Source organism: Helicoverpa zea, chromosome 18 (assembly GCF_022581195.2).
Source record: "Helicoverpa zea isolate HzStark_Cry1AcR chromosome 18, ilHelZeax1.1, whole genome shotgun sequence".
Taxonomy (NCBI): Eukaryota; Metazoa; Arthropoda; class Insecta; order Lepidoptera; family Noctuidae; genus Helicoverpa; species Helicoverpa zea.
In genome coordinates, this window is record NC_061469.1 from 6,728,321 (window position 1) to 6,738,786 (window position 10,466).

At 35.3% G+C, this 10,466-nt stretch overlaps 1 protein-coding gene and 1 pseudogene across 1 annotated transcript; one reads left to right on the plus strand and one right to left on the minus strand.

Annotated features, from left to right (window-relative positions):
- Positions 1-2: 2 nt before the first annotated feature.
- On the minus strand, positions 3-1,850 carry LOC124639063 (annotated as a pseudogene).
- A 697-nt stretch (positions 1,851-2,547) lies between these two features.
- LOC124639182 (actin-related protein 5) lies at positions 2,548-10,398 on the plus strand. The gene is made up of 13 exons (XM_047176435.1): positions 2,548-2,595; positions 3,284-3,462; positions 3,565-3,730; positions 4,177-4,343; positions 5,661-5,852; positions 6,299-6,529; positions 6,960-7,081; positions 7,169-7,249; positions 7,324-7,485; positions 7,940-8,103; positions 9,074-9,214; positions 9,563-9,717; positions 10,053-10,398. The coding sequence occupies exons 2-13, from the start codon at positions 3,357-3,359 to the stop codon at positions 10,355-10,357; spliced, it is 1,992 nt and encodes a 663-aa protein (XP_047032391.1). The 5' UTR covers positions 2,548-2,595; positions 3,284-3,356; the 3' UTR covers positions 10,358-10,398.
- The last annotated feature ends 68 nt before the right edge of the window (positions 10,399-10,466 follow it).

Below are 10,466 nucleotides of genomic sequence, written 5' to 3' on the forward strand. Positions count from 1 at the left end.
AATTAACTTTGTTTGTTTTATTTACATATTATGACTAACTAAACAACACTTTGGTACAATAGTGGGTACACATTATGCTTCCATGAATGGACTAAGGCTAAAACAAATTCTGAAACATATTTGTCATCATATTGCACACAAATTATATTTACATTTTTATTTATGTTATAATTGCAATCTGCAACACAGAAGTAGCCTTGTTGACGACCAGACAAATACATTTGCAACTGCATCTGTGCATAATATTTTTTGGTTGGTTTCCCATTATTAACATAATTTTTGAGAGTCTTAGTACTTATCGGACATTTAATTTCTATTATACTCTCGTCACAGACCCCATCTGGTGATCCAGCTATCATGGGATATTTTTTGCTGATGAACAGGCCACATTTATTTATTGTTTTTCTGAGTTTAGATGAAACTGTTTCCCTGACTTCATCCTCCAACATTCTGCCACGTTTCATTGCATGTGTGTCTGGGATTCTTCCACCCATTATCTGAGCAATCAAGGTTCCATCATTGGTATTACATCTGGTGAATTCATATGCTCATGAAGCAGTAATCCTACCATACCTTAGTTCATACCAAACACTACTTTTATTTTGTTGTCTTGTTTTTTCTTCAATAAGTTTAACATCTGCATCGGTTAATACAAGCTTTTCCAAGAATATGTCACAGGATTTTTCCTTATATTTTAATATTAGTTTGTGCATGGAGAATGTAATCACTTTATCAGGCACATAATCTTCCTGAAATTTGATCAATTCACAATTGTGAAGTTGCCTTTTCCTCCCTTCCTCGATAAACTTGTCTAATACTACACTATTTGATGGCAAGCTAGGCTTAGCATCAGATAAATCTTTTGCTGTCATGTATTTTATGGTAGTCCCAACTTTTGATAGCTTGGATTTCATCCAGTAGCATTCAACTGATGTAACAGATGGTTCTTCACTCCTGCGATGCACCCACATAAGAAAAGCCACAGCATGTTTGCAGCCTCCTTGTGATGCAACACAGTCGTGGCAATCCACCGAAACAACTGTCTCATTGACTTCGTCAACTACTAATGTTACTCCATATAACTTTCCATGGACCTTGTGTTCTGGACAGATTTTTGACTTCACCACGCACAGATTGCCATCGCGTTTTAACTGGACATAACTTATGGCATCATCACCGTACGACGGCCTGGAAGACCTATAACAAAAAAATAGGCGTGTAAATATAGAGTTACATACTTAATCGTAGATTACATACACAAAACATATTCTCATAACGAAAACATAACCTCAAATACTTAATATATCAAGTGATATTTTACAAAATATCTTCTAAATTTATAAAAAAATCATACAGTAATAATAGTACTTACGCTGCAGTTTTCACGTTTCTGAATTCTGCTGAACAGAAATCTTTGTTTGACGCCAGGAACTCTCCCAACATTAACAAATCCACTCGAGGCAAATTAGAACTGTTTGCCTTAGTAAATCCTTGTTCCATGGCTTAATTAGTAAAGCAAATTTAAGTAAGTAAGCAAAAGACCGATATAGATCTTATGATACTACTTTTAGCAATACTTTTAGTCAATTTAAACACTGATAAAACTCAAGAGATAGTCGAAACTCGAAATAAATTCGGTGACAGTGACAGTATTTACTAAGGGCTGACGTAACACTCTGTGATTGGCGTTTTAAAAAACATGGCGGATGGCAGTATTTTGTAATTTTATTTTCTCAAATAAAATAATAATCTCGTCTTAAATCTTAAAATGGAGACATTTTCCACCATACATACACAATATTTTATCAGTTAAACACAATATTTTAATGATTCCGTCTTACTGTCGTCTTGCCCATAATAGAAAAATGGAAAATATAATGAATGAAACAAATCGAAAATGTAGCAAAAGGAAACAATATTAAGTTGAGGTATACTAAAAACTAGCAGTGTCCCACGGTTTCACCCGCGTAGTAGATTAAAGTTCCCATTCCTCCTCCGTAGAGTCACTTAAAAATAGAAGTTTGTTGAGCCTTTTTGGAGATAAGCGGTTTCGAATTTTTGTGATGGTACTTCCTGCTTTAGAAAATAATCGTTCTGAAGGTACTGACGTCGCAGTGATTGATATATATTCATTCTCGTGCCAATTAATATAATTTTGGGAAAACTACTTTCATATCTTCCCATTGTTTTAAGGGATCTACTGAAAGTGGCGAAACCTGTGCCGATAAGTAGTAGCTTAATTCATCCTTCATTTCAGGCTGTGATGAAGAACTTGCTTTATTATTCTGTTTTTTAGTGTGTGCCAACTTCTTATGGTGGCTCCAGAAATCAAATGTCGTTTCTTTTTTTAAGACGGAGTGTCTTAAAACATTTCAACGAGTGAGCTAGAAAGCGCTGTTAAATTAAATTCTTCATTCGATACGATACCTGGGAAAAAGTACTTATTGAGTAAAAGTATCGACTGCAAAGTATCGAGTACAAAAGTATCGGTATCGAACTGGAATGTACTCGATACAACAAAGCATCGATACTTTTTTCGTGTCCCTAAGAGTAATTGTCAATACTGTCAAACTTGTTTATATTTTGCTTTTGTAGTTTGGACAAAGAGTAAAGTAATATATAGGGAAAAGAGAGCCCACTCACGTGTTATTCTTGCAACCCAATTTGACAATGCGCCATCTTTCTCTAAATTGGCCCCGAACTACCTACATAGCTATAGCTATAAAAATATTATAATTATGCATCATATTCATAACATTTTCTATTAGGGTAAGTAGCACCATATAACTATAACATTGGTTATCGTTATAGTTACATGGTGCTACTTACCCTAATAGAAAATGTCATCGTTATATAATATAGTAAAAGGTCGAAGGAAAACAAATAATTATTATATATTACTTTTTATTTACGCGTGTATGGTGTATGCGGAATGCAAAAAACCGCCATATTGATATTATTATGATCGGTTTTGTTAAGTTACTTGGAATACTGACACCAGGTCTTTTTAGATGAAATTTGATATTTGTGCTTTTTTAAACCGTATTTAATTTATTCGCCTATTATATCTTTTTTTAAAGTGTCTAATATTTTCCTCATACTTTTCTCTAATTAATATTGCATAAATAATTTTATATTAACAAACAAAATCGATTATAGTGTAGTGCCATCTGTTGGTAATTTAAGGTATCTTTTAGATAGTAAATAGTTTCCGGGCCAAATAAAAGGTGGCGACTCTTCGTTTACTTAGCTGTCAAAATGTACGGAGTGTCCTCCCCCTGAGTTTGGATTTGCGGTTAAATGTGAAGTAACTCTGTAAAAACCGTTTCATTTTAATTGAAAAGTTCACGAACAGAATGGAGAATATATTAGTTCTAAAAGACAACAAGACTGTCCCGGATATTGTACACGAATATAGTCCTACGCTAAAGTTTGGACACATACCTTTGGTGATAGATAATGGTTAGCACTTATTTATTACATTTATGAAAGAAACATTTATTTGTGCTGGTTTTCAATAATTACCTTGAGTATATCATATCATTGAATTTTTTTTAATTTAAGGATCGTACCAATGTAGAGTTGGCTGGTCGATTTATGATGAGCCTAACCTTATTTTCAAGAACTTGATAGCCAGGCCTCGAAAGGACCGATGTAAAAAAGATGCAGAGCCCCCAGCTACACCACCAATTCAGATTGGTAATGATATTATCAATATTGAAGCAGTAAGGTTAGTAAATAAGTTAAACTTACAAGTTTTGGTATTTGGCTATTAAAAGTTGTCTCTTATAATTCCAGACAGGATCTAATGTTTGAAATCTAGAATGATAAATAAATCATGTACTACTGTTATTAGTGAGAGTATAGAGAGAGTAGAGTTAGCTTTTGGAGATTTAAATTGTAAAACTTACAGTTAATTTTCTTAACATGAAGATATCATTTTGTATTAATAGGAGCATTTTGTCGAAAAGAGTTATAATTGAATTGAATTCGATTTCTTTCTCTATACATTGGTGTATTTAGATGTTTGTTCTAGACTCTTGAAATGTATCAATATTTAAGTTTGCAAAACATTTCATATTGTTGCTGTTTGAAACACTGGTTTTTGTTCCTTATGTTAATACCCATTTCCAGTATTGAATACTGTACTACAACTTGTTTGATAAACTTTTTCAGGTTTCAACTAAAGACTCAGTTTGATAAGAATGTGGTGACACATTTTGAAGCACAGGAGCAAGTGTTTGATTACATCTTCTCACATCTGGGAATAGACAGCGAGGGCAGTGTGCCGCATCCTATTGCTATGACTGAAGCCTTCGTTACTCCAAACTATTGTAGGCAGTGTATGTATTAACTTTACTTTGAGTAAAATTTTCTTAATTTTATTTACATAGTATACTGAAACCATAGACATAATATTAGTAAACAGGACTGCGCATATAAACCCAAAAAACGAGCCGAGTGAAACAGTTAGTACGGAGGCTGTCTGTCCCTTTCTAATAGGGTGACTATGAGATTAAGCTATGTGAGACAAATCCGAATTTGCTAAGATTATTAAACACAGATTAGTATTGAAGTTTTAACTTACGCAGTTTGTGACCTTAAGATACTAATAAAGGCTTTTAATAATTAGCGGAAATTAGCAGTATAAAAGCAGGAAGATTCGAAGTGAAGACTGTTTTTTTTGTATTTCTACTTCATATATAGACTGCTGAGCCATTTATGTCGCCTTTCTTCATTTTTTGGGAAGCTATAACAATAGTACAACAGTTTTAAAATCCATCACCCATATTTTGACTCGTTACAAGAATTCATGGGCACCCTAGTTGTTTGGTTTACGAAAATGTTATTATTAGCTAACCTGTGGAACGATATATTGCAACCACCATAGTATTCACTTTTGCAAGTAGAAACGCAACACTTTTTCACCATTTTAATAGTTTAAATTGATTTAATACAAAAAAATATAAACAAAATTTTAAATGCTGATTACGCGCCAAGAATGTTCAGGGTTGCCGCTAGAAAATAAAAAAAAGCAAAATAAAAATTTATGTTGTTTATGTTTTAATAATAAATACGAATAAATTAATGCGATTGTTATTAATTTGTTGACTTACAATTGTTAAAATAAGATAAAAATATAAGTGGTTCAATTGTTTTTGGGAAGACAAAACTTTTGATCACAACATTTTTTTATGCTGGCAAGGTGTTAGAAAGAGACAAACAGCCTCCGTTCGAACTATCCCTCTCGGCTCGGATTTGCCTCTGTGTATTATGCAACCAATTTAGTACCTTATTGCGTTAGAATAGAGTTCATTTTCGTAAATATATATTTTGAGCGTGCGCAATCTTGTTTAGTAATATTATATCTATGACTGAAACCCACATTATAAGGTTTTATATTTTTTATTTATTTATTTGTTTTTCAATGTATAAAGTGTTTAGCCTATGACAGACCAACATACATCCTATATGTATATTTTTTTCTGTATTATCAGCTTTTCAAGCTATATAACTGTTAAGTTTCATAAAAACTAATGTAGGGATTAATACATTTTTTTACACCAGAATGGATACCAACACTTTGCCAATAGGTAATTGTAATGTCTGTATTCTGTAACTGATGTTATAGTGACCATGAATTTATGTAAATGTTACAGTAATGTCAGAGCTGCTATTTGAAGGCTATGGTGTGCCAGGAGTGAGCTATGGAATTGATTCCTTGTTCAGTATGTACAGGAACAACATAGGAGACACAGCACTCATTGTCAACTGTGGCTACCATACAATACATATCATACCTGTCATCAGGGGACAAGTTATTGTGGATCATGCTAGAAGAATTAATTTGGGTAAGAATAACTCTATTGAATAATACAATCTTCTTATACTACTTCTCCATTGTACCTATTTTATAGTAGATCTAACATTTTATTGATGAGTGTATAGTTATCGGCACGAATCTTGAGCTCTGACCTTCATCTGCGCAGAAGTGATTTATTAGCAAAGAACCAATCCCGAGTGACGGCTATGACGCGATGCACTGCGGGCCAATCACCGCTTTAGCCCGCCCCCGCGCCTCACTTCATACCACAAAAGTGACCCAATAAATTACTTCAGGTGAAGGTCAGAGCTCAAGATTCGTGCCGATAACTATACCTTTATTTTACATACACATATATGTATTTTACTTATAAAGCTTATGGTTATTTTTTTTTTTGGTCCAATTTCCTAACAGGTTTAAAATATTTTTCCTATGAATATGCATGTAAAAAATATTAACATCATTGCATTACAGGAGGCAGTGAAATGATATACTACTTACACAAGCTGCTTCAACTAAAGTACCCGGTACATGTGAATGCCATAACCATGTCTAGAGTTGAGGAAATACTTCAAGAGCACTGCTCTATAGCACTGGATTACCAAGAGGAGATCAGGAAATGGGCCAATCCTGATTACTATGAAGCTAATGTGAAGAGAGTTCAACTGCCTTATGTGCAAGCAGCTAGCTCTTCTGGATTGACAGGTAAAGCTGTTTAAGGGTCAATTCCCACTGAAAGAGCAGCGGCCGGCAGCGGCCGTAAATGCAAGTGATTGAGCGCGAGCGCGGCGGGCCGCGCGGCGCCGCGCTGGGCCGCGCCGCGCCGCGCTCTTACATTGTCCGTGCTCTTACGGCCGCTGCCGGCCGCTGCTCTTTCAGTGGGAATTGACCCTAAGTAGATCACACAGAACATTGTGTGCGTCGTTGTTGAAACAATTTTATTATCGTAGTATTAGCGGATGGCGGAGGCGTGTGAGCCACATGGCCGCTATTGAACATTACGAGAAGTGTACTTGTACCTACTGACTTCGTCTAACCAAAAAGAAAATATAATATGTTTATACTCTTGTAGTTTGCTGCCTTTAGCGCAGTGTGTTTACATTGCTTCTAAAATCCATTTGTCTTGTTGTTACAGCTGAGCAGCAAAAGGAAAGAAAGAAAGAGATGGCGAGGCGACTGCTCGAAATAAATGCAAGAAAACGAGAAGAGAGACTAGCTGAGGATGAGGAACAGTTGAATCAACTTCTTGCTATAAAGGTTTATAATTATAAGTCACTGAAAAAATTAAAATACACATTTCCTAGGTATTTAGATAGTGATGTTAAAAAAATATTTTGTTTTTAGGACATGATAGAAGATGGTGATACTGATGAGTTTAATGAAGCAATTAAAGGTTTTGATATCAAAAGCTATGAAGATCTCCAGGTAATTTTTTTCATATATTAACACATTTTAAGGTGTTCAAAGTGCATTTAATAAATTATATTATTACTTAACAGAGACAAATTTCGAACATAAACGCGCGCATAGAGAAAAACAAACAACGCATTGCGGCCGCTGCTACAGCTGAAGAGAATTTGGAGACGCGTCCCACTGGACGTATGAACCCTCCCACGGAACCAGAAGCATTTCAAGCGTGGCTTAGTGAAACACGGAATAAGGTATATCTTTGTAATCAATTTTAGGAAATTTATCTATAATTGAAAATCAGGACTCCAACTACTAAAATTCCGCTTGTTTGCTTCTTGTTATCGTGTAGTTTTGAGCCTTCTACACTGAACTACCATGACGTGTAAAAATAGGATGTGAATATGTGTTTTTCTTATTGTTTCTCAGTTAAAGCTTAGGAGTATATTTGACTTTTCTGTGGTCCAATGAACGCTTTTGGGAGTAGGTTGTGCTTGACTCATATTTATAAGAAACATGAAAGTTTGGATGCGTATATTTGCTACTCTTTCACGAAATGGATTTTAATGACACGGTTAAGATATAAGGTACTTATATCTATAACTGCGGGACATATTCCTCTCAGTATGCTGTGCTGGTGAAACTTGTCTATTATTTAAGTCAGAGTCAACAATAGTCCTATTCATAAGGTATTTTTGTCTGGTCCAGTACCGCGAGCTGGTGGGTCGGCGCGAGGCCCGGCGGGCTCGTCGCGCGGCGATGGTGAAGCGTCGCACGGCGGCGGCGGCCGAGCGCATGCGCGTCATCTCGCGCCTCGCCGCCGCCGGGGACGACTTCGGCAACCAGGACTCCGACTGGGATGCTTATAAAAGGTAATTTTGCAGGCTGGATTGTAAGTAAGCCCGTGATATTTGCTTGAAATATGGTTACAATTAGGTCTTAAAATACAATGATGTTTCTTCATATCTCGCCTCATATTCAGTTTGCAAATTTAATATGAAAGGGCATAATTATTAAAAGGTACCATACAAAAATTTCAACAAATGAAATTTTACAATGTCAATAAATTAGAAATTATTTCAAAAATTTAAGAAGAACCGAAAACATTGAAAACATTAAACTAAAACAAATAAAATGTCAAGAACTAAAAATAATACAAAAAAAAAAAAAAAATTGAACCCAAGGGTAAAATAACACGACGAAACGCTTCGAGAGGGCATGTCCCGCGCTTTGTTTGACTAGTTTTTTGGTTTTGCTAGATCTCTGAAATGGTTAAGCGGATTCTTATCATATTTTGTACATGACTTCCTAGGACTTAGTTTAAATTTGTTCGGCAATAATAAAACCAAAATAATGCATATCTTAAAGGTTATTTCATTAAATGAAAAAAGTTTTCAATTGGTCCCAGCACTCTCAATAAGAAGTCTAAAGACTTCCTTTAAACGTTTTCACTTCCTAATGACTTTAATCGTATTATCTCATTAATTATCCAATGTACTGAGCTGAAATTTTATTATATTTAAATATTCCCATTAGAAAGAAAAAGGTCTGGCTGGGGTAACATTACGCCAGCAGGAAATGTTTTTGTGAAATAATTAAAAAACTATAAGAGCAACAAATTTAAAAATGTGCGCAACAATTACAGAAGCCGCACAACTAATTATCTATAAGACTAAAATGACCATTTTCGACAACATCTGGCCTGGGTAACGCACACATGAGACTACACAGGAATTTATTAACTTTTTATTTTCAATGCCTACAAAACTATAGTTCATTATTTTATGGTGAAACATTGTTCTAACATCTATTTTTGTACTAATTCCAAATCTTTTGTTTCAGTATAAGCCGTGAAGCAGATTCGGATTCAGAAGCGGACGGCGAACGTTTGCTGGAGTTAGAGGAAGCTCTTCGTGAATACGAACCCCCGCCAGCTAACTCCAGTCAGCACCATCAACTGCATCTGGCTATAGAGCCATTGAGGTATTGAAATCCTAACTATAATATTTTGAATACGAATGTGTGCGTGTTTTTTTGTGACGCTTTTACATCACAAGATTAGATATGATTCAGGGGTGGTCATGTCGATGAACAACGTTTTATACTTTCTTTACAATGTATTTGAATGTACACGATTGATATTGTAACGTTTGTGCAGACCTGTTATTTTGCCATACTAAGGTTTACCGGCACTTTTATAATGGTATATAAAAAAATTCTCATGTGTGGAATATCCTCGCCCTCATGGCGTGAACAAGTCGTTGCTGCTGATGGCCCAAGTTATTAGGTATGGTGTTTCATTGTGTATATGCTTTATTTATTTTATTTCAGGGCTCCAGAACTGATGTTCCAGCCTTCCATGATGGGCAACTTAGAGGCAGGCTTGGCCGAAACCATGGAATACATGTTCAAACACTTCAGTCCTGAGGACCAACTGTTGTTAGCTAACAATGTGTTCTTGACAGGTGGCTGTTCACAATTCCCAGGTGAGATTTAAAGATAATAAAATAACATTTTGCATTCCTAAATGTGAATTCCGAATTGGTGTAGCTAGAGTTTATTTTTAGAAACTTCGACAAGCATTTTCCTTTGCCTGCCTGCCTATGTTGTACTCAAAATTGTATGTATTTTGTGTATATACAATCTTCATTTCCTATGGATTTTTTCTAATAAAGCCTATTTTTCGCCGACTACCAAAATACTTCTTGTATTTTTAGCAATCTGTCCTTTGGCTCTATCTAAATTATGTCTAATATTTCAAATCGATATTGCAATTTCTTATGTACCTACCCAAACTTATCCTAAACCTTTCACATTCCAGGTTTAAAAGAGAGGCTCGAAAGAGAACTGCTAGAGATGCGACCATTCCAATCCACGCACAAAGTTGTGATGGCCCAAAACCCTAGTCTTGATGCCTGGTACGGAGCCCGGGACTTCGCGGGAAGCAATGAGTTCGAAACATGGTGTATTTCTAAAGAAGAATATTATGAAATGGGCGCAGAATACTTGAAGGAACATTATGCCAGTAATAAGTACTACATGAGCCCAGCACCTATCGTGGATAATACGCTCGCCCCGTCCATCGATTCTAACGTTGTGAAGGAAGAAATAGTAGTGGATTGTTGAATGTGAAAGGTTTGCATTATTAAAGTATCTTTTAAACTATATTTAAAATATGTTATTTATATCCAGCTTACATATACTTTTGGGAAAACCTGAAAAGTTTTCCATAATG